The 23926-nt window shown below is 35.6% G+C and overlaps 1 protein-coding gene across 1 annotated transcript in view; it reads left to right on the top strand.

Moving 5' to 3' along the window:
• The window catches only part of LOC150110121 (uncharacterized), a 443476-nt gene that overhangs the window by 277330 nt on the left and 142220 nt on the right, over positions 1-23926 (top strand). Inside the window, 2 exon segments of the mRNA XM_090397974.1 lie at positions 5491-5666; positions 13504-13732. Of these exon segments, the coding sequence (XP_090254100.1) occupies positions 5491-5666; positions 13504-13732 (405 nt within the window).

Raw genomic sequence — 23926 nt, 5'->3', positions numbered from 1 at the left:
TGCAGTCCACAAATTCTCAATCCTCACAATCTACATTCCACAGTTCTGATATCATCTTTAAATATTCTCCTTTGCACCCTCTCCACTATAAATACATTATCTTGGGAACCAAAAGAAAAGCTCCAAACATTGTTCTGGGTAAAGTCATATCTAGACCAAGGAAAAAAAAAAAATGTTTTTGCAATTAACCTCTGAGTTGTATTTACTGTGTGGCTCCTGAACTCGATCTTCCTGTGTGCTAAAACTTCAAGATCCTTAGGCTAATCAGAATCTTTTTCTTTAACCTCACCAATATAATATGACATTGAATATCTCATTACACCCAAAGTACATGACTTAACATTTAATACCCCCTCCCCTATTATGCATTGTAGTCACTGCAAAACTTTGAGCATTTCGCAAATTTCATCTATTCAAGCTGCTTTTCCAGATTTCAAGTTCTTGGTAGCTTTTTCTACTTCAAGTATCGATATGTACTCTAGTTTGCATTCCTCTTGAAAATTTTCTACTTCTGTTCTGTCACTGCTTGGTTGATTTAACAGTCCTTCAATGCAGCAATACTCTAGACATTAAGGATATTGTTATGTCTTGTTCTCCCTGTTATTTATTATTTTATATTAATCACTTATCTTATTTATTTTCAGCTCTTCCGTTGCCGAGAAATTTATATTCTTTAATTCGACTGCGCCAGCCGGCAACTGAAGTCTGAGACACAATTTTAAGCTACTGAAAACAATACAGGGATCAAGAGGTTTGCAGTCGTGGTTCCCCTTTCTTAGTTACTAATGGATTCCCCTATTACTTATGCACGGGCCGAATTTTAACAAGTGGTAACTCAATTCTCAGAACAATGACAGACTCATGTGGTTTGAATTAAAGAAATGCATTTATTTAGACAAAACACATATATACACTTTAGTCAGAAATTTCAATTCTAAGGAGCCTGAATTCCCCCCCCCCCCCCTCTTAAATTTACATATCCAAAATTAATTACTCTGAAATCTTATGGTATCAATTTTACACTCTTCTTTGTATAACTATATTCAGGCCTGGTTAATTTCTACTGAGTTGCTCAGTTCTCATTCATGGGAATAACACATACATAGATACATTCTACAATCCTAGTGTGAAGCATATTAGACGTACTCCGTCTTGCTAAATTCACATTAGACAATATTTTCTCTTATAATCTGGCTTTTTCCTCCCCCAAAATTCAGTTAATATTTGAGTTCATATTTAATACAATAATAACAATGTTTCTTCTAACATAAACAGTCAGAAGCCTTGGTTCCCAGCTCAGCTTAAGCTTATGGTGTTACTTGTTCTTTAGACGTAGACAGAATGTCCAAAAGATTACAGTTCTTTAGATATAAAGTAGAAGTAGACTATATGGAGTTCCTTAACGTTCTGTTTCTTATTCCCCTCTTTGGTTATTAGTTAATCTAATACGAAAACTTGCGTCTTACCGTTCTTGCTTTTCTAGTAGTTATTAGGACTTCCTTAACTAGATCTTCAGGTTTCCTCACCGTATATTTCTTATGGCGTCTGGGACATACTTCTATTCTTTTCAAAAGAGATTCACCTCTTCTCTGTTTTATATGTTGGCATGACTAACCAACAGCCCTTTTCTGGAACTCTGGCCGCATTCCTCAGTTGGGACTATGGTCGACACGGCACTTACAGCAACGGAAAATGTTGCTGGGTATGGTGGCAAGCTTCACAGCTATCCAGCACTTGGAATCAGGAAGGAACAGAAAAAAGAGAACAATTGAATTAGACGCCGAAACCTATATACCACATGTGAGCACCCTCTCTTGGTGGCTCCATCACGCACATAGCGGTGGCCGATTGGTCACCGCAGCTCCGAACTGTTTTTGACATGGCTCAATACACGTATTATCTTATATACATTTTTCAGCATTTATACAAATCTTTTCTCTGTTAAATAATTCACAAACATTATCTATTTCAATTATGGGGTTCTCAAAATTTACTTAATATCTACAAGAATGTTTAGCCACAGTTCTGGCTTACCAAGATGCACATTTTCTTCTGGTAGGCATAAGCATGTCCACATCCATGGCTTTTAACGTTACCTTATGTTGAGTCAGAAATGGGATAACTCATTAAAAGTGAGTTAGCACTTTTTCCGACACAACAATATCCTTATCTTTAGTTTTCATGTGAGTTTTAGCATCTTTGATTCTGTTTAAAGCACTCTTTCCCCTCCACTTCTAAGTTTTTCAGTAGCTTCCAGAACATTTTGTTGCCTTCCTAATATTTACCTTCTATATTCTTACTGAAGTTTTCCCATGACTTTTGTTTAACTACTTTTATACATAGCTTAGCTTTCTTACATTTTTCTGTGTATACTTTTTGGGCAACTGCTGACTTATTTGCTAGACACTTCTATGCTATTTTTCTTTTCCAGGAAAAGAAAAAAGCATAGAAGCTACAGCTGTAATACCTTTTGCTTTCATACACCTGTATTTTCATTCATTAGAGAGGTAGCATTGAGTTCTGTGTGTTGCATACATGTGATAACTCAAAATGGGCACATTAGCTGAACAATTTCTTCTGCTGCCTCCCACATGCCATCTATGTTCAGGAGAGTTATTTTTCCACATTCATTCTTTCTTTTGCATGCAACATATATTGATCAAATTCTTTCAGATTGTCTTTGACTTGAACAGCCAGTTTTTATTTTTTATACTCAGACTTGAATAATAATGACTCTTTCACATCTATAGTAAATTAATTTAGCCATCAATGCTGATTCTAAAAAAAAAAAAAAGTCTCTTGGACTGGTTGCATTTTCTTTGTAGCAGAAGTTTTCTCACCATTTGTCATATTCTGGTACAGTGCCAGTGCTTCATCCTAGAGAGGAATGAAAATTTTACTTATCTGGCTGAGCCATATACAGTCTAGTAGATTATCAGACTCTGACTGACAAATTGCATGATGATTTTAACTTTTTAAGAAGAATTACTTTATGCAAACACATTGATTGTAAATTATATTTATATGTAGATATTGCATTGCTTAACTTAATTTTTTGTCCTTACATATTATTTACTAATTTATCTCTTTATAACTGTTTATTAATACATTGTATACTATTGCAACCTTTGATATGGCACAGTATGATCTTTGCTGTCCTTATGTCAATAAACCATAAATCAACCTACCAATCAATCATCATTATCTCTCTCTCTCCCGACAGTGTAGCATTCTTAAAAAACCACGCAGAGCAATAGTTATTTGTTCCTACAACACAGTTCTTGCTACTGAATTATTTTGCTACAGCTTTTTTTTAGTCAATGGTCACAATCCTATAGAATAAACAAAATACCATGTCTTTTGCCCCACCCCTTATATCTGGTGTATATCTGAAAAGATGAAAAGAAACTATCAACTTTCTCTTAAGGAGTGACAAGCTTCATTTACTTGCACAACTTGGAATAAAAAGTCCTTGTGCCTGCAATTTTGCCTATTTCGTACAGTCATCTGATCTGTTAATTAACATCTGCATTGACGAACATAAAAACTTCATTTGTTATGTTGTCTCATCAGGAGATCATGCTGATTCTAAAAATAGTGGCAACTTCTCCACAGCACAAGCTATGAGGCACTCCACTAATTATGGCCACATTTATTTACTAAAAACTTGGACGGCATTCATTTTAATACCACATCTAATTCTATTTATCTTTTACCTAGGTTTAGAGATTGCCATGACAAAACATTACTTCCTTCTATATCTTAAAAGAAATGGAACAAATTAATTACAATTTGATGAAACATAGGAGTTAAAGAGTTTTATGTTCTTTCTTGTGGTTATATCAGTTACTTTGATATCATTTTTGTTCTCTGTATTTATCAGACCACACACACACACATAATTACTTTCTCTTTTTCAGATTTTCTGTAAAACTGCTGCCTGAAATTATAAAACTTCTTAATGGTCATGCAATTTTGCAGTTTAATGTCTGAAAAAAAAAAAAATAAAGAATATTTAGTACTTTCTGGGATAGGCTGTAGCAGTATGTTAAATTTTCCATTCATAAGGAGCAAGTCGTATGTTTTCATATATAATTTTTGTTATTGTGGTTGTGGAATACATTACTTAAAAGGGAAATAGTGAATGAATTTAAAAGTACAGTATATTTCAGTGATCTTGCAGTGGTGGAATTTTATTTTCCTTTTCATTATGATATTTATTTTTTATCTTACTCAAAACTAAATTGATCACCTCTGTTTCAAATCATTTGTATACTCCTATATCCTGAATCAGCATGAAGAGTTTTATTATCAACAATAATATGGTCAATAAGGCATTTCTTATTTGCACCTTTTTATGTTTTTAACATGGTATTAGTGATGACTAGTCTGTGTCCTGAACATAAATCTATCAGATATCATTATTATTAGTCTTACTCTTTTCTCATAATTTTCTCAACACATTTTTATATCTCTGGTATTCATTCCCTACATTACAGTTTAGATCTTCAGTAAGAACCAACTTTTTTCTGTGTCAGCTGCTTTCTCTAACAACTTAAAATTCTCATGCTTCTTCTTTCATAGAACTCTTTGGGGCTTATGCTCACAGTTTTTTAATTGTCCTGTTTTATTTTTTGATTTTTGACCATATCTCTCTCTCTACTTAAAAGGTTATCTTCATGTTTAGTGTTGAATACTATAGCTGCTTTTTTTTTTCTCCCTGATCATTATAACATGGACGTAACATATTGTTGTTTTAAATTTAGAGAAATTTAAAATATATATATTATAAATGCATAACCAATACTTTCATAATATTGAATCATAAATTTTTCATTGTTAGAAGGACACCTTCTAACAATGTTTGGAAAACAATAGATTTGAATCACATGTAGGGTGTAAAGAACCTTAATACCTGCTTTTTATTGGAAGGTAAGGTAACTTGTCTCATATGAAAACAGCAGAGTTTTCTTCAGATACTTGGCTTTTTATCTCACAGAACACAAACTGGCCAGAGAATAAATGCTCTGACAGATTATGTAGACAGGATTAATCACCTATCATAATATGAACTAAGTTTATATATCCAGCCAAGTTACTTATTTTTGAAAGATTCACTCTTAGAAGTGGAAGATGAGATGAAAAAATTTAAATTGTTTCTAAAAGGCATCTGAGCCTGTTTTACAAAAGAACAAGTTAAATGCTGGACATAAGGTAAATTCAGAAATTATTAATATCACTTTAAATCCATTAACTATTGCTTCTTAGTTTGCTGAAAAAGGACTGAAAAGGTATATGCAAACACACATGCAGATAATACGAATAATAATAGATTTGAACAAATTAGCTTATTGCTTATGAACTTAATTTTTAAGAAAAACCTATATCTACTAATTTTGCATCATATTGGCTAAAAATTAAACACTTTCAGTGTTCACTTGCTTTTAAAGTTGCATCTTCTAATAAATATTGTTCTTTACTATTTAACAGGCTGACACTGGATCTTCTATTCTTAACAAAGCTATTTCTTCTGGAGGACAGACTTCTCAGGTTACATCTGTACCATCACAAGTTATTGATAGTTCAAGTGCCACTGCAGAAAATTCTTCAAGTCATGCATCATCTCAAGTTGCAGATAATCGACCTGTAGTTGGACAAGAGTTAAGGTTGGTGTAATAACTGATAGATTTTCATTTGAATATTAAGTGATAATCCATGGATGATGTCCTGTCTGTATCCTTATTGTAGTGAGGATGAATGGCTTGCAGGGATCAAGCACATCAAAAGTGTTTTGTCCCACCAGGATGACCCAAGATGTGAAAGGTTATACTAATATACCAGGCTAATGTATAGTCATTTCTCATTATAGCACACTTATATGGATCATGTAGATACCACAAGAATGGTTGTAGGGTTAGTTTACTGTTGTATGCTATAAAGGATAGCATTATGCATCATTCTGAAACTAGACTTTGCCATTGTTCATTTTCAAAGAAGCTTATGAATGAATTGTCCTAAGCGTAAGCATCAAAAAGAAACAAGCACTTCACTAGTCTGATTCAGCACAAGTGCCTCTCACTCAGATAAATTAACTCTGAAACATGTGAACCATTTTCCTTATCATGGCATCAACCCTCAGCAGATGCTGGCATTGAGGAAACCTGGTTCCATTTGAAAAGCACTAGCAGGAACTTTTGATCATTTGAGAAAATCAGTCTCTGATTACTTGGGCAGCAATGTTACCCCAGTCCCAGAGCATTGATTAAATTATTGTAAATAATAGTAATCCTATGATAATAAGGCTGTTTTCTTTCCAACTATCCTGTGTGGTTGTGAAACATGGATCACATGCCAAATTTAATTTGCATCTTCACTAAAAACTTGACCCAAATAGCCAAAATATTTTATTTGTTTTGTAGGTTCTCCATTGAGAATATAGCTGAAGTTTTTTATATTTCTGCCTATGTCCATGGTTTGAGTTTCTTTACTGCCATACTGCCTGAGATTAGCTCTGCTAACACATTACTGGATGCTAACAATGTTGCTAATTGTTTGATATCTTATATTTTAATATCAAGTTTAGTGCCACTTTCTCTCATAATGTGATCTATACAGATAATGAATAAGAGCGGAGATAATGTTCATCCTTGTCTTTGAAAAAAAAACTTACCCCTGATCTTACATCAGACCATTTTACTGTATTTCCTTCAATTCTAACTGCTGACTATAACTTAAATATAGGCTATGTATTGCTCTGTTATATGTTCCATTTACCCCATAATTGTAATGTTTTGAAAAACTTTTCTCTGGACACTTTGTCATCTGCCTTTTTCAGATCTTCAAAACTTAAGTACAGATCCTTGTCATATTCTCACAAGTTTTGAAACAAAGTGAAAATCAGATCTTAACAATCAATTTTCCTGAACCTACCTTGTTTTCTTTTCAAGTTTCTCTTCCCCAATTTTTCTCAACCTCTTTTCAAGTACAATCCACAGGTGAGAGAAAACCCTCGACACTTCTGGGCATTGCAGAAAGTGAATGCATTCCGATAATAGAGTAAACAATGTGTTTTGTGTAATTATTATTACACATTGGAAAATTAGCTTTTCTTTTATGAACATTCTAGTTTTTAAGGTGGTAACTATTTTTCTTGTACACCCTCTGTCCAAAAAGAAACCGAATTTTTGATAGAAAATAAATCACAGGCCAATTATAATTATTCAAATGGCATATTTCAATCAATATACTCTCCCTCAGCTTTGATACAGCATTTGACATGGTCAATTAATTTGTTCAATGAGTTTTTTATATTGGTTTTTGGGATACTGTGGAGGTCGTGGTTACTGCCGCTTGGACGTTTTCAATGGTGTCATATCGCTTTCCTTTCATCAACAAATGAAGTCGGGGGAAGAGAAAGAAGTCACAGGGTGCTAATTCAGGTGAATATGGTGAGTAATCCAATACACAAACTTGGTTTTTGCTCAAAACCTGTCTCACAATGTTCGAACAATGAAATGGTGCATTATTATGCAAAAGTGACCAGCTGCCTGCATTACAATATTTATGCCTTACGCGATGAATTCTCACTGTCAATCGCTTCAAAAACTCACCATTGACTGTTTGGTCAGATGGAACGAATTCTTTGTGGATAATGCCCTTGGAATCGTAGAAACAAATCAGCATTGTCTTTACTTTTCACTTCTCCAAGCAAGTTTTTTTTTTTTTCCGGATGCCCTTTTCTTGTAGTCTTCACTAAGCACTCTAGCGCTTTGTTTCAGGCTCATACTCAAAACGCCATGTTTCATCACCAGTAATGATCGTTTCAAGGAAGTTTGAGTCCTTACAGTAATGACTCATTAAAACTATTTCATCACAGTAACGATCGTTTCAAGGAAGTTTGAGTCCTTACGAGTGGTTTTAATGAGGTCCTTGCAGTGTTCAATTTGATACATTTTTTTGTCATTGGTCAACTTATGGGGAACAAATTGCAAAATCAATTTGCAAAGGCCCAAACTCTTGGTCAAAATGCTGTGCACAGTTGATTTTGGAATCCCCAATTCATCTTCAGTCAATCTCACGGATGATTTCGGGTTTTCTTTGATGAAATGACACACTTTTTGGATGTTAACGTCACTCATTCCAGTTTTTGGATGGCCCTGCTTTACGCCGTCCTTAAGCGTCTCACGACCACTTTGAAATCGTTTAAACCACTCATAAACTTGAGTACGGGATAAACAATCATTACCATATGCTTTTTTGAAGCATTTGATGCGTTTCGGTAAAACTTTTACTTACCAAGTTTAACACAAAAGTCAATCGCAGCTCTCATTTTCCGACAGTTTGTCAAAACACACTGTCACTCTTGGCACTATGACTCGGCTTCTAATGAAACAAATGTCATAAACAGTCGATACAACACTAATGAAGGTTTCTGCTTTCGACAAAGAAAAAAGATATAACAGGTGGCACCACTAGTTTCTTCTATTTTCGAAAAGTTTGGTTTCTTTTTGGACAGAGTGCGTATAACAGTTGGAAAATTTTATGTATAAAGCTTGTTGGTGACAACCAATTTTGCTATCAAGTTTAATGCTACTTTCCTTCAGAATATGATCCACATGGATGATAAATAACCATTGAGATCGTGTGGACTCCTTATTGTACCTGATTTTACATCAGACAATCTTTCTGTACCTCAGGCTATAATTGCTGACTTACAATTTAAATATAAACTACACATTGCTCTGTATAAAGGCTAGTTTAGATCACATAATTGTAGCATTTTTAATAGCTTTTTGCTTGGTATCCCCAAGCGAATTTAACCATTCGCTTGGATAAATTTTTGTTTTATGAAATACCTTTTTTTAATTTTCTTAAAACTCTACGTACATTTTTCCAACTATTATACAAGTAAAATAGTTACACTTTAAAAACTACAATGTTCGTAAAAGAAAAGCTAAATTTTCCGACCTGTAATAATAAACAAACTCATCCCAGAAGACGGATTGATTACCCTATTATTTGAATGGATTCTCCTTTTTAGGACATGCGCAGAAGTGTCGAAGGGTCTCTAATCTGTGAGCTAACTATACCACTCTGATCACATGCAACTATATGTTAAACTGAAAAAAAAAAAAACTGGAAATGTGGAAAGGCAATTGGAATAGATGATATTTGACCAGAAATGCTTAAATGTGAAGGTATAAAAGTTCTGCATTGCATAATTCAGAAGGCTGGATTACAGATGATTGGAGTAGAGCTCTTGTAGTTCCCATCTATTTTAAAAAAAAAAAGAGTGGGGGGGGGGGGATAAAGTTGAATGTTGAGAGTTACAAAGGAATTTTTCTACTAAGTGTTCAGGTAAGATTTATGCAAGCAAATAGTCTGCCCACAGTTGAGAGAACTGTAGCTGGCAGAATGCCAAGAAGAATCAATTCATGTTGAAGGGGAGAAAGGATTAAGGCAACGTATGGATTCGTCACCAGGAGTACATATCAATATTTGAAGTAGGAAAAAAAAAAGCCATTGAAAAATTGGAAATGTGGGAAGGCAACTGAAATAGATGATATTTGACCAGAAATGCCTGAATGTGAAGGTATAAAAGTTCTGCAGGCTGCATTGCATAATTCAACACACAAAAATTCCAAAAAAAAAAAAAAAATACGTATATTCTCACATAAATCGATGGGAATCTGACCTTGAGGAAGGCCCAAACTACGATGGATTGACAACGTTGACAGAGACTTCTCAAAAAGCTCCTTGAGAAAGCCAGGGCCCACACAGTGCTCAAGCTACTGAAGAAGTGTCAACAACTTAAAGAGAATATTGAGGCTTAGGAGCTCAGCTCATAATTAGGTTTAATATAAAGAATACTGCACATTGAAATAATTAAACACAGGCTTAATCATTCCAGTATTTTATCTCTGTCATAGAGACATTTTCTGGGATGCAATATTAAAATTGTAATAACACACACAAAAAAAACTCCATAAAGACAATGCTCCTGCTCAACAACCAAGGCTAGCCACTAGCACCCATTAAGGGCACTTGTCACATGACTTTAGGCTCCTAGTCTAACTTCTTCCACTTTGTCTGTCTGTCTGTGTATGTGCATGTGCATGCACATGCGTATGTGTTATTGCAATTATCATATGTCAGAAGATGCCTCTGTAACTGAAACAAAACATTGGAACTATTAAACCTGTATTTAATTATTTCTTTATACTATATTAGGAGAGCTTCCCCCCCCCCCCCCCCCCCCGGCGCCTCCGGTGCCCAACCTCCCGAATTCTGGGCTGGTAAGCCAGTTCTCCTTCAATTCTGATGACATGAGACAACAATGTGTTTGTCCCATGAAGGCAAACACATGTTGGACATTTCAAAACAATGAAGAGACAAAAAACGTGACACAAAGACGTTTCAAATTTCAGCTTATCGTTTTATATATATATATATGTATATATAGAATAGATTCTTTCTGTTAATCCTAATTATAAGATCAAAAAGTAAACTAGATTGATTGACAATGTTGACAGAGACTTCTCAAAAAGCTCCTTGAGAAAGCCAGGGCCCACACAGTGCTGTCAAGCTACTGAAGAAGTGTCAACAACTTAAAGAGATTATTGAGGCTTAGGAGCTAAGCTCATAATTAGGTTTAATATAAAGAATACTGCACAGAGAAATAATTAAACACAGGCTTAATCATTCCAGTATTTTATCTCTGTCACAGAGACATTTCCTGGGATGTGATATAAAAATTGTGATAAACACACACACACACACAAAACTCCATAAAAACAATGCTCCTGCACAACAACCAAGGCTAGCCACTAGCATCTATTGAGGGCACTTCTCACAGGACTTTAGGCTCCTAGGCTAACTTCTTCCACTTTGTCTGTCTGTGTATGTGCGTGTGGCACATGCGTATGTGTTATTACAATTATCATAAGTCAGAAGATGCCTCTGTAACTGAAACAAAACATTGGAACTATTAAACCTGTATTTAATTATTTCTTTATACTATACTAGGAGAGCTCGCGCCTCTGGCTCCCAACCTCCCGAGGGCTGGTAAGCCAGTTCTCCTTTAATTCTGATGACATGAGACAACAATGTGCTTGTCTCATGAAGGCAAACACATTGTTGGACATTTCAAAACAATGAAGAGACAAAAAAAGTGACATAAAAACGTTTCAAATTTCAGCTTATCTTTATATATATATATATATATATATATATATATATATATATATATATATATATATATAGAATAGATTCTTTCTGTTAATCCTAATTATAAGATCAAAAAGTAAACTATACTTGACAAAAAATTATATTCTTGTTTAATTCTTCATCCAAGGAACCTCCTATAGTTCCATTCAGTTTTTATGATGCAATTTGGGTGAAAAGATGTGGCATTTGAATCCTGTCCAGGGTGTGAATAACCTTTAGCAGGCCTTTTCAACTGGTGAGTGAACTGGTCTCATTTGGAGGTGACAGGGATTTTCCTCTCAGAAACAGGATTTTCATGCTGCAAAACAGGCATACTTGTTGGTATGCAATTTACAGATATGATACATTGTCCACATAGCATGAGTTGTTTCAGCCTTAAAATCCAAATAACAATAATCTTCACTCAAGTATGAGCAGAGAAGTCTGTATGTGAAAAATCTTCATGATGGCTACCTATATATGGAAGCTGTTGACTTGACATCAAGTTGCCTTAGTATCTCAGGCATTTATACCACTGTGCATATCTCTCATACAGAGTATTTTAATAATGTGGTGATAACACTATTTTGCTCTTTACATATGAAAAATATAACTGCGTTTGATTTAACTCTTATTATCTCAAGTATGAACCTTCTAGATCCCACTGATGAGACCTCAGTAAAGATTAAAACTGGTTTGAGTAGTAACTCTTTCAATAATTCTTGGCAACATTCACATCCGAAAGGAAGTAGGAAGTATGCTGTGCTTTTTGGGATATGCAGACAATTTGAAGTGAAGTCAACAGACTCCAAGTTCCCACTCACGAAGATACTTAATGTACAGACTTTTGTCCTTGCTTGAGTAAAGGCAAAAAACAAGAGAATTTATTTTTGAGTTCAAGCAATTTAACTGCAAAACAATTCTCGAGTATTTACATTTATTTATTACTTTAAACCTTTTTGTAAAACTTTTTGTTAAACCTGCTGATAACATAGAAGCAAGCCAAATTCTCCTTGCTGACTTATTTTCAAATTTTCTTTCATAATTTAAAGTTAAATTAAAAATAACATGCAAAACTTTAGGGCTATTTGTCTACCTATGAAGATTAACCAAAATTTTGATACTTATAAATAAATGTTTTTTTGAAAATCTTGCTCATTTTTATGCAATACTTAATATTCTGCATCACTTCAATATTCCTTTCAAAATTTGGTGGAAAAATGATGGTTTTTGAAACAAGGTTACATACATGTACACAGGGCAACATGCCATTTGTGACATATATCTACTCTTTCTCCTTTTCTTCACTTCAAATGAGGTGTTTGAACACATGGCAATACCTAATCGGATTTTTCTTCTTTGGTGTGAAAAAAAAAAGACTTAAAAACTAGGGGTCTTCCTTTCAGTCTCAGGACTGCCACCAGGTGATGCACACCCTATTTAATAGTTGCTCTTGGTTTATATAAGTTTTAAAAATATTTCTTATAACACTCAGATCAAAAATCTGCAAGTACTGTTTTTAACCTGGTCTTACTTTGTACAGCATCTCAGACTTTAGAACTGTTATGCAGGAGTTGAAATATAATATGTATCCACATTCAGCAGTATTACTCATGATAGCTTACCTGTCAGCTTCTCCCACATTCTTATTGTATTTTATTACACAATGGGAGCTTCATTACTGGCTGATTGGCTTGTCACTCATTCCTGATGGTTTCATGCAATTTTCATGACTTCATATATGCCTCCTAGTCGTACATCAGTCTTAATATCTTTGGTAAGATGATCGTATTCATTATGTGATTTTAAGATTATCTGCTATATTTTTTTATTTGTCGGCATACACACTTCTCCTATTTTTGTTATACTTGGGAAGATGTAAACCATGTGGTGCAGTGGTAGGGAGATTTCTTCTGCTATATACATCATTATAAAATTTATTCCTGGGTTGAGATATAGGTAGGCAGTGAAGTACTTGAGTTGAACTGAATTGTATTCATTATAGATGTCACCATGTTTGCAAATTTCAAACATATTTAAAAGTTGTTTTAGGAATGCAAAATCATGATCAAGAATACTCAAACTTAACAGTGAAAAGATTAATTTTATTGTTTATAATATTTTTTTATATATGTAATAAACTTCTTTATATGGATGGTAATTTTCTAAGACAACTTTTGAAAATTCTGTACTTGAAAATTAAGGTAATGTATTTGATTGCATCGATCATCAAACTCTACAATGAACACATTTCAGAACAATAAAATAATATATTAATGCAAATATTTTGTCTTTCAGTAGTGGTGGTAGCAGTAGTACCAATACACAGCATCAAATTCCACCACGTCCTCACGTTCCTGATCTTAGCAGTTTGCAACAGAAACTTGCTGAGCTCACAGCCACAGGAAGTCACCTGCCACCTGTGTCCACTGCTCAGCAATCATCTGAAGCTTCATTGGGAATAAATCCTTCCATTCCCTCCACTCCATATATGCCTCCTAGTCATACACCATCCTTAACAACACTGGTAAGATGAACATATTTGTTGTGTAATGTTAAGTATATTTATAGTTCGCCCACCATTTCTAGATCCCTTCTTGGCTTGGTGCCAAAAATAGTCGATTCATGCTGAAGGGGAGAAAGAAATTAAAGATGTACGAATTGGTCACCAACATGCGAAATCACGTGCTTTCTTGTCTGTTGCTGTACTAGTACTAGCTTGATTTTTGTTGTTCTCTTTTTGCATTATTTTTTTATTATTAATTTGTATGATGGATCCAGTATGGTCAACAAGTTCTATTGTTACACGTTTCATTAGCTCTTGCAAAAGAATATTGAATAATGTGCTGATATTCTGCGAAAAAGAATCATCAGAAGGCCATCTTCTTGTTCCCCTTTCTCAAGTCATAAAACGTGCAAGTGCAATTGCGGGCGTATCGGGGTTGACTGTTAAAAGAATTCGTAGGGAATCAAAAGGTGAAGGTAAGCCAACATTTAAATCTCCAAAAAAAAAAAAAGCGCCAGAGAAAGAAAATCATAGAAACCGTAGCTTTGAATGATTTTGATGTAGACGTTATAAGAGCTATTCACGAATTTTACGTGGTCAAGAAAAGAGTGCCAACTGTTCCGAAATTGATTCCTGTGCTTAAAAAAAAAATTAATTTTCCTGGGAAAAGATAAACTTTAAGGAAAATACTTCATGAAATCGGATTTTGTTTTAAAAAGTCCCAGAATAAAAGGAAACTTATCATGGAGCTAAGTGACACTGTTTTATGTAGAACGCAGTATTTGCATGTATTAACACTCTACGTACATTTTTTCCAACTGTTATACAAGCAAAATAGTTACACTTTAAAAACAGCAATGTTCGTAAAAGAAAAACTAAATTTTCCGACCTGTAACAATAAACTAACTCAGTTTGTTTATTATTACATCCCAGAAGACAGACTGATTACCCTATTATCGGAATGGATTCTTCTTTTTCTGACATGCGCAGAAGTGTCGAGAGACCGCAAATCGGTGGGCGAACTATACTATATTTTTCATAGTTATCACCCATCACCCTATTTTCTGATACATATCCTCAGGCAGTGTACTTGATATTATGGCAGTCTAATGTTAGTATTTCATGACTAGTTTTATATCAGCAACCTTCTTCTAAATTAGTCTATTATTTCTCAGGATTTCTGTATGATAGCACCTCCAAACTTCTGAAAGGATCATACAAGATACCAGTAGACAGAATTGCTCCTTCTATGGAAGGTGATGAGAGGGTATTGATGGAAGTTGAGAATTAATGCAATCAATAAAGGGATGAGAGCCAGATTTTTCACTCATAGAGCAGCACATGATTGGAATGTCTTGACTTTGGAGCTGTTGAATGAATTCAAGAAAAGGTATGACAGCTGGTTGGTGTTATGTGACCTTCTTCAGTGAGTCCCTGACTTCTCAGAGGTCTCTGGTAATAATAATAAAATAAAGATTTTTAATATTGATGTTCGATTGTTCTTGGATTTCCAGCCACGTTGAAATCAAAACTGCTGTCAGCTTGTACTTTTTCCATGTATTGTTTGACAGTCGCTCATGCACATTATAGACAGTTAATAAAAACAAAGTTAATTAATCAGTTAATTTATCCTGGCAGGAGTTGTTAACAAATAAATTGCATGAGATTAAGCATTGGCAATTTATTCTACATGGAAACAGAAGAGAGAAAGTTATTCTAGCCAGCCTACACATAGGTCAGTCATCTCTAATACATTCTTATCTGCTGTGTGGAGATGCCCCATCTATGAGTAAACACTGTAACAATCAGTTTATTATATGCATTTCTCTGGTGAATTGCCAGCAGAAAAATTGCATGAAGTTTTTACAAAGAATTAATTTGTGCTTATCTGAACATAAATGTTTTTATATGTATGTACAGCATTGTTCAACTTAAAAATTTGTTTTCTTGCAAAAAAAAAAAAAAATATATATATATATATATATAGCAATTTGTAGAATTAACTTGGTATTGGGATATGTTCATATTTATATATTGACTATAACCGTGACAAGAATAACAATTAAATTTATTCAAAACGCAACATGTTTCATCAGATTGTCTGACTTCTTCAGGCGTGGGAACATAGAAAGCAAATAAACACTATACGAACCATCGTATCACTATACAAACGACTATTATAAAATTCAATTAGTTTTGAACTGTAGCTACAGTCCGTGTTGAAGTTCTGTTGTTAAGCAGCTACGTGCGTTTGATTTCACGAGTGTGCCAATATCGGATAGCAGAGCTGAAAGAGTCCGGTAGATTATAGCTAAGGTTATTATTTATGTGATGAGGGTCCATAACAATTTCCTTAGACTCGACTATGTGGCGCTCCACCTCGTCATGGCATATATGAAGGTTTGAGGTTGTTGTCCAGTTTATCTCATGTTGACGGCCTTCATCATTTGTGTTTACTGAAAACAGTACATGGCTTGACAGGGCACTTCCTCTAGTTCTTTTGTAGGCAATGTCCCTCTGGTGCTCTTCCAGACATAGGAGGATGGATTTTTCAGTTTGGCCATAGTATTGCTTCCCGCAGTCACATGTGATTTTGTACACTCCTGGGAATTGTAGATGGTTGATGGTTGGCAATACTATGGCCAAACTGAAAAACCCATCCTCCTACGTCTGGAAGAACACCAGAGGGACATTGCCTACAAAAGAACTAGAGCAAGTGCCATATACTGTTTTCAGTAAACACAAATGATGAAGGCCATCAACATGAGATAAACTGGACAACAACCTCAAACCTTCATATATGTCGTGACGAGGTGGAGTGCCGCATAGTCGAGTCTAAGGAAATTGTTATGGACCCTCATCACATAAATAATAACCTTAGCTATAATCTACCGGAATCTTTCAGCTCTGCTATCCGATATTGGCACACTCGTGAAATCAGACGCACGCAGCTGCTTAACAATAGAACTTCAAAACGGACTGTAGCTACATTTCAAAACTAAGCGAATTTTATAATAGTCGTTTGTATAGTGATACGATACGATGGTTCTTATAGTGTTTATTTGTTTTCTATGTTCCCACGCCTGAAGAAGTCGGACAATCCGATGAAACATGTTGCGTTTTGAATAAATTTAATTGTTATTCTAGTCTCGGTTATAGTCAATATATATATTATGTGACTAAACTCATTTTTCCTTGCATGTTGGACTCAGTGGCCTGTCACAGACCAATTGTCATAGGCCATTCCCATATGAGACACTTAACTCACCTTCCCTTGAAAATCTCTGATAAAGGTTCTTTGCATCCTGGATAGGATCTGAATCCAGCTCCCTTCAACCAAAGATCATCATCTAAACTGAGCCACATTATGTTCTGTTATTTACTTATTTAGATTTATGGAAATAGTGTAAAATCCTGCCTTACATGTGATTTAACATTGAACCATCTTCATGTACATGCTTGGGTTCATGTTTCAGATTTCTATTTACATTATATTCGTTAGTGTTTGGAATAGTTTTCCCCATGATTCTCTATCATTGTGCTTTTTCAAGATTAAATATATAGAGATTCTGATTATGTTACAATAATTTCTTGGCTATTTGTTGTAAAATAAAAATCAATGCCTGTTTAACATAAACTCTTGCTTTTCAGCAGTTTTTCTTAGCCTTTTCTCAAGTAAGCGTGCATAAATTCTTAGTAGAACATGCAGCAACGAAGTAATATAACTCTCTTATCTCTATTTCCATCATTATAAATTGATATAACGAGACCTCTAAGCCAGTCATCTGGGATTAATCTTGTGACCAAGCTTTCTGGATTATTCAGACTTTTGTACCACCATATTTCAAGCTAAGTAATGGTTTTTTGTACCTCAAGTAATGTGATATGTACTCTTATTGCCTCCTGGATTGCCTTATCTTGAAAATGATGCACTTTGCTTATTACGAGTTAAATTATCCAAACCCACGCTTGAACTCCATGTTAGGGTCCATGGAGTCTTTTTTATTAATTCTTTTACCATTTGAGGGATGTTTTGAAGAGGCTGTAGTTCAGCCAATACTCTGCTTTCCTGATTACACTTTTTTCTTTTATTTTTTCTTTCTCTTTTTTTTTTTTAATCTGTTAAACGAAGAGGTGGCTTCAGATGCTTCCTTTGATACCATCAGTGTTTTCAACTTTCAATCTTCTCAACATGATCTTCTTTGACTAAAAATCCTCTTATCCCCAGTCTGAAAAAATTCATTTTCAATCTTAATCACTTTCCTAATAGTACTAGCCATAATTAACTTTCTGATTTCTTTTCAATAAATATTGCTTTTCTTCAGTTCAATCAGTTACCTTCATGGGAGATTTTAATATTTTCAACTCCAACTGGGTTTGCTTTTCAACTGCACTAATCCAACAGTTAGAGGTGCTTACTCATTTACCATTACCAGTGATCCTTCATAAACAGTTCACATGCCTACCAGATAACCAGAACCACTCTCCAAATACTTGACTTCTTGTGACCCTTCTAAGTATACTGTAGATACATTTATCTTCTAGGTAAATCGGACACAATTAACGTGGAACAACATATGCACAGTCACTCTCATCCACATGTCTGGCATTAAAAGAATGACAAATCGAATTAGCTTCACAGTTTTGTTTCATATCCTTGGATGGACTGTTGATTAAAGAAGAACATTAAAGAACTGGTGATTGAACTTCATGTGATTTTGCATATTGGCGATAGCAGTGGACTTTAAGGTAGATCTAAGATCAGTTACATTTGGGAAGTGAATCTAAAAGATTTTGAGAGGTTTGCACATGTAATATTATTTTTCTTTGTTTTACCTTTCATGAATGTTGTTGTTGTTGTTGTTTGAGTTGCAATTGAGAGGGATATGAAATATACAGTAATGGATTCTTTACTAAGCAATACATATGGAAAATTTTACTCTCAGCTCCTTTGCAACTTTTAGGCTCAGCAGTGCCTGTCATATACCATTATTTTGTCTCTCTTCAGGCACATCTGGACAAAACACTAGCTCATCTTGAATCCCCTAAAGCATTTTCATTAGGTTTATTTATCATGATCATTATCAAATTCCTGACATGTATCTTCGGTGAGGGGAGGGAGGAGGGAAGTTGTACAGGAGATCATGTTAGTGCTACGTGAAAAAGTTATATCATTTCTAACTTGCTATCAGCAATTTTCTCTAAATTAGTCTAGTATCTGTCAAGACTCCAATATTATAATAAATTTAGTTTAATCCTTTATGCAAGTGTAAGCAAACAAAGTTTGCTCCTGAAGATACTTCAGGACTGAGGCAACTCGTGGTAAAGGTGGACCAAGCTCTCATCACTCCTTGTCTTAGTATATCCACACAGACATTATACATGTCTGCATCTCTCCTTGCAGACATGTATAATGCTATGCATTAAGGGAAGGGCCACTACCAGGCCTGTTTCGACCTTTATTGAGGTCTCGTCAGTGGGAGCCAGATCCAGAGGTAGTGATACTAAGGTAGAAGCAATGGAGAAGTCATATTTACCTATACAAGTTGCCAAAAGGTGTCTCACCTTATTATTAAATTACTCTGGATTTCGAGAAAGATGTTGGAAGTTTTTCCCCACTTGGTTAGACTATAATAAAGTTAGTTTAATCCTTTATCTAAGTGTAAGCAAACAAAGTTTGCGTCTGAAGTATCTTCAGGACTGAGGCAACTTGTGGTAAAGGTGGACCAAGCTCTCATCACTCCTTGTCTTAGTGTCTCCCATAATGCAAAGCACATCGCCTTGCGGACATGTATAATGCTATGCATTAAGGAAAGTGCCACTACCCAGGCCGGTTTTGGCTTTGAAATATTTTTAGTGGTCCTGAAGATACTTCAGGTGCAAATTTTGTTTGCTTACACTTGGATAAAGGATTAAACTAAATTTATTATAGTCTAACCAAGTGGGAAAAAACTTCCAACATCTTTCTCTAAATCCAGAGTAATTTAATAATAAGGTGAGACACCTTTTGGCAACTCATATAGGTGGATATAAATAAAGGACTAAATATAGTCCTTTATTTAGTTATTTATTATAGTCTAACTATAATAAATAACTAAATTTATTATAGTCTAACCAAGTGGAAAAAACTTCCAACTCCAATATTATCAGATCTTATATTTCTGTCTTCTAAGTCATTTTTACTGCATCAATCCACCTAGATCTTGATCTTCCTCCAGGACTTTTTCCTGCCATCCTGTTGAGAATACTTTTGCTACCCTTTGCTCTCCCATTCTGTTTAAGTGGCCATACCACCTGAGGTTAGTTCTGCTCACACAGTCCTGAATATTAACAATATTAAGTTCTTTCCTAATATGTTCATTTTTAATATGATACTGCCATTGATGCCACCTGTTGACTCTCCTAATCTTTTGTGGAACTCTCATATCTCAGGTATCCGATCTGTGATCATGGGTTTTATTTCTAACCCAGCACTTAGATTCATAAGTTGAAACTGGTTTGAACACTTTGAACTTGTTTGAACTTGTATATAGCTAATTTAATATTTTGATTAATTTTTTTTCTTTTTCCTACAAACCAGTTAGCAAAACAAGTGTTTGATACCAAGATGGCACGAAAACATCTCGGAGGAAGACCAAGGAAGAATATCTCCAATTTTGATATCAGGGTTAATACTGTTAGATCCTGAATGCAGAGCTTTACAAGTAAATTCTTTATTCAGGATTTAACATGATAGTTACTACTTATTAAGGAGATATCTGCACATCTGCTAATAATTATAAAGTGTTGTTTTATGTTTGTAATAATGTATAGTCCATGTGTGCGATATAGTGAGAGTTATTGTTAGGTTATTTGCAATTCCCAAGTAAGCTGTCTAGTACTTTGCGAAATTCTGAGAAAAGTTTATAATAGTAATCCGGAATAATCGCGTATAATCGGTACGAGTCGAGCGTAGCGATGGAGGCTATACCTATGCGGAAACATGACATCAGAGCGCCTTCCTAGAATAATGTAACCGGACAGGTTAGCGAGAGTGTAGGATCACCCAAGGGGCATGAACGATGGGGTTCGTGGGTGAAAACCGCATTGAATAGAGGGCGCCCAAATAGGGCGAATAAAAGACGAAGCACACCGTTTTAAGGGGCTTTTTGACCTTTTGATCTTGGAGTGCCGGATTCGAGTTTTAGGGGGAGTTTGTCGGAGGATTCGGGAGAGAGCAGCGAGTTGGCTACGGTAATGACGGATGGCAGGTTCTTTTCTTCAGAATGCTTGAAGATTTTCAAGCAGAGCTGATTGCGCTATGACGGCCCATGTGAATCAAGCCTTAGCAGAATGTCCCATTAGAGAAAGTTTCCTGCGGAGCGGTAGACAGCACGCAACAGTCGGAAACGATTAAAAGAAAGAGCGTAGTACATCGCCAGGCGCAAAGACAGCCGAAGAATATGCAGTACGGTAATCCAGACCTACACGAGATGGCGGCATGAAATCTGAAAGGATCCGGTAATGTAAGAGTTTTCGTTCTATGTTAAAATTTTGTTTAGAAGAACAAGAAATTTCTGTGTGTTGTAACTAAAGGACACTAGTAGAGAACTTTTAATGAGAATTTGACTGAATTAATTAAGCCCTTGTGGAACAAAGAAGAGTTGTTAAATAGGCAGTGATTTGTGAATGGCTAGACTTGCTTAAATGAAATTTAGAATTAAGGTAATCGTTGATAGAGTATTAATGAAAGTGTTCAAGTATTCTGTGAGTAATTTGTGAAAAGAGTTATATAGTAGTAGTAGTATACTTAAACCTAATCCTTTCATAATTAAAGGATTTAACTTGCTCTGATTCATTGTGATTTATTATAACCCTTAACTTAGAGTGAATTTTGATCCATTGAGTATTTAAGCTTACATAACTGTAAATGGTTTGTGTTTTCCAATAAACATGCTTTGTACCTTATACCTGAGTTATGCCTGATTACGAATTCAAACCACCACTTATGAAATTGAACCTTTTTGGCGGGAAGGAATTTAGGTGAGATTCGGTCTACGACTGCTAACTGAATCTGCACAGCGCTAGCGTGAGATAAATTATTGTGTGTATCCTTTTAAATTTTGAATTATTTCCCTGAACAAGAGTCTCTTCTGTTATAGGATATTGGCTGGCGCAGCGAAATATAAATTTTGCCAATATCCGAAGAGGAAATAAATCTGAATTAGTATTACCATTATTACTATTATTACGGGCAACTCCAGGGAGTCATTAGACTCATTGAGGGAGGCCCCAAATCATATTCATCACAACTATTCAACATTCATACAGTATCTATCATACCTCGCCTTAAACTCATTCACTGTCACAGCATCCACCACAGACTCAGGGAGCACATTCCACTCATTCACTACTCTAAAAGTAAAGAACCCAGCTCTAACACCCTTACTAACCACACTTTTGCCCAGTTTCCATGGATGTCCCCTAGTCCTCCCACAACCAGCCCTGTTCTCAAAATATCTTCTGAATTAATTTTATAGAAACCCTTCAGTAATTTGAATGTCTCAGTCATATCTCCCCTCCTCTGCCTATCAACCAATTTTTGCAACCCAAAAATCCTCAACCTGTTCTCATATGGCTCATTCCACAGACCTGCTATCATCTTGGTCACTCGCCTCTGGATCCTCTCCACCTCCTCCCCATCAAGAAGAAACCTAGGTGACCAAATCTGGGCACAGTAGTCGGGATGGGGTCTTATCAAGGCTCGATACAGAGGAACAATAACCTGCTTGTCAACGTATTCTTCAGCAACCAAGTGATTTGATGAGCTGATTTGGCCACTTTTGCAATGTGTCCCCTAAATTTCAATTCCTTATCCACCAACACTCCTAAATCTCGTGCCTCATCAATTTCCTGGAGCACAGTTCCACCAATGCAGTAAACTGCTGCCAATCTTTTCACCCCAAAATACATAACCTTACATTTTGCCACATACATCCATTCTCCTCAGCCCAGACCGCCAATCTATCCAAATCATCCTGCAAAATTCTGACGTCATCTGCATTCACTATTGCCCTCCCCAACTTCGCATCATCCGCAAACAAATGAACTGTTCCTCTCAGATCCTTTCCTATATCATTAATGAACAAATTAAACAGCAGTGGTCCAAGAACAGATCCTTGTGGCACACCACTAGTCACAGGCCGTCTTGTGGACTCTACTCCTGAGTAAACCACTCTCTGATATCTCTCCGTCATCCACCCTCCTATCCATCTCGCCAACCCTATGTCCATCCCCATATGCTGCAATTTATTGATTAGAATTCCATGTGGTATCCTGTCAAAGGCCTTAGCAAGGTCCAGTAGAATCACTGTAAACCCATTACCTTTATCCAGTTCAGCCATCACTGTGTTATAATACGTGAGCAAGTTACTGAGGCATGACCTACCCTTCACAAAACCATGCTGTCCCCGATACAGTATCCCATTTTCTTCTATCCAATCTTGTATTTTCCTCTTGACTATTGTCTCTAAGACCTTGATAATGATTCCTGTTATACTGATTGGCCACTAATTTTCAACAGCAGCCTTGGAACCACCTTTGTGCAGCTCAATTATTTTCCCCTCTTTCCACCCCCTTGGGACGACCCAGACCCGAGGCTCAAGTTAAACAAAATGGTCAAGGGCACTGACAATTCTTTAGCCGCTTCACGTACGACACGAGCTGGTATACCATCCAATCCCACAGATGTATTGACATTGAGGTTCTGTAATAGACTAGTTACCTCTACTTCATTCATCACAATTCCAGTATAAGCTGTTGGTTCTTCCATTCCTGCAAAGTCACCACCTGGATGATATACTCTTGCAAAGTGCTCGCTCAGTAATTCCACAATATCAACTGATTCGGTTACCTTCCTACCCTCAGCATTTTTTAAGATCATTCTACCATGAGCATTTTTCCTTTTACTTGCAACATATTGAAAAAACTGTTTGGGGTTCTCTTTAGCCTGTATGGCCAATTTTCTTTCGTAATCTGCTTTTGCTTTTCTTACCACCCTTGTTACCATCCTGGCCTGAGTATTTTAGGAGCACGACAGTAGATTAGAAGAAGAGTTATTATAGAGATAGAATAAGATATAATATAGAGAGATAGCTACATAACAATAGCGTAGCCGGTAGGACTTTGATTGTACATAGTTTTGAGTAAGCAAAAGGATAGATTCTAGAGACAGTA

Source organism: Typopeltis vanoorti, chromosome 1, assembly GCF_054136105.1.
Source record: "Typopeltis vanoorti isolate ZY-2024b chromosome 1, IOZ_Tvanoo_1.0, whole genome shotgun sequence".
Taxonomy (NCBI): Eukaryota; Metazoa; Arthropoda; class Arachnida; order Uropygi; family Thelyphonidae; genus Typopeltis; species Typopeltis vanoorti.
This window is presented reverse-complemented; position numbering and strand designations above follow the sequence as displayed.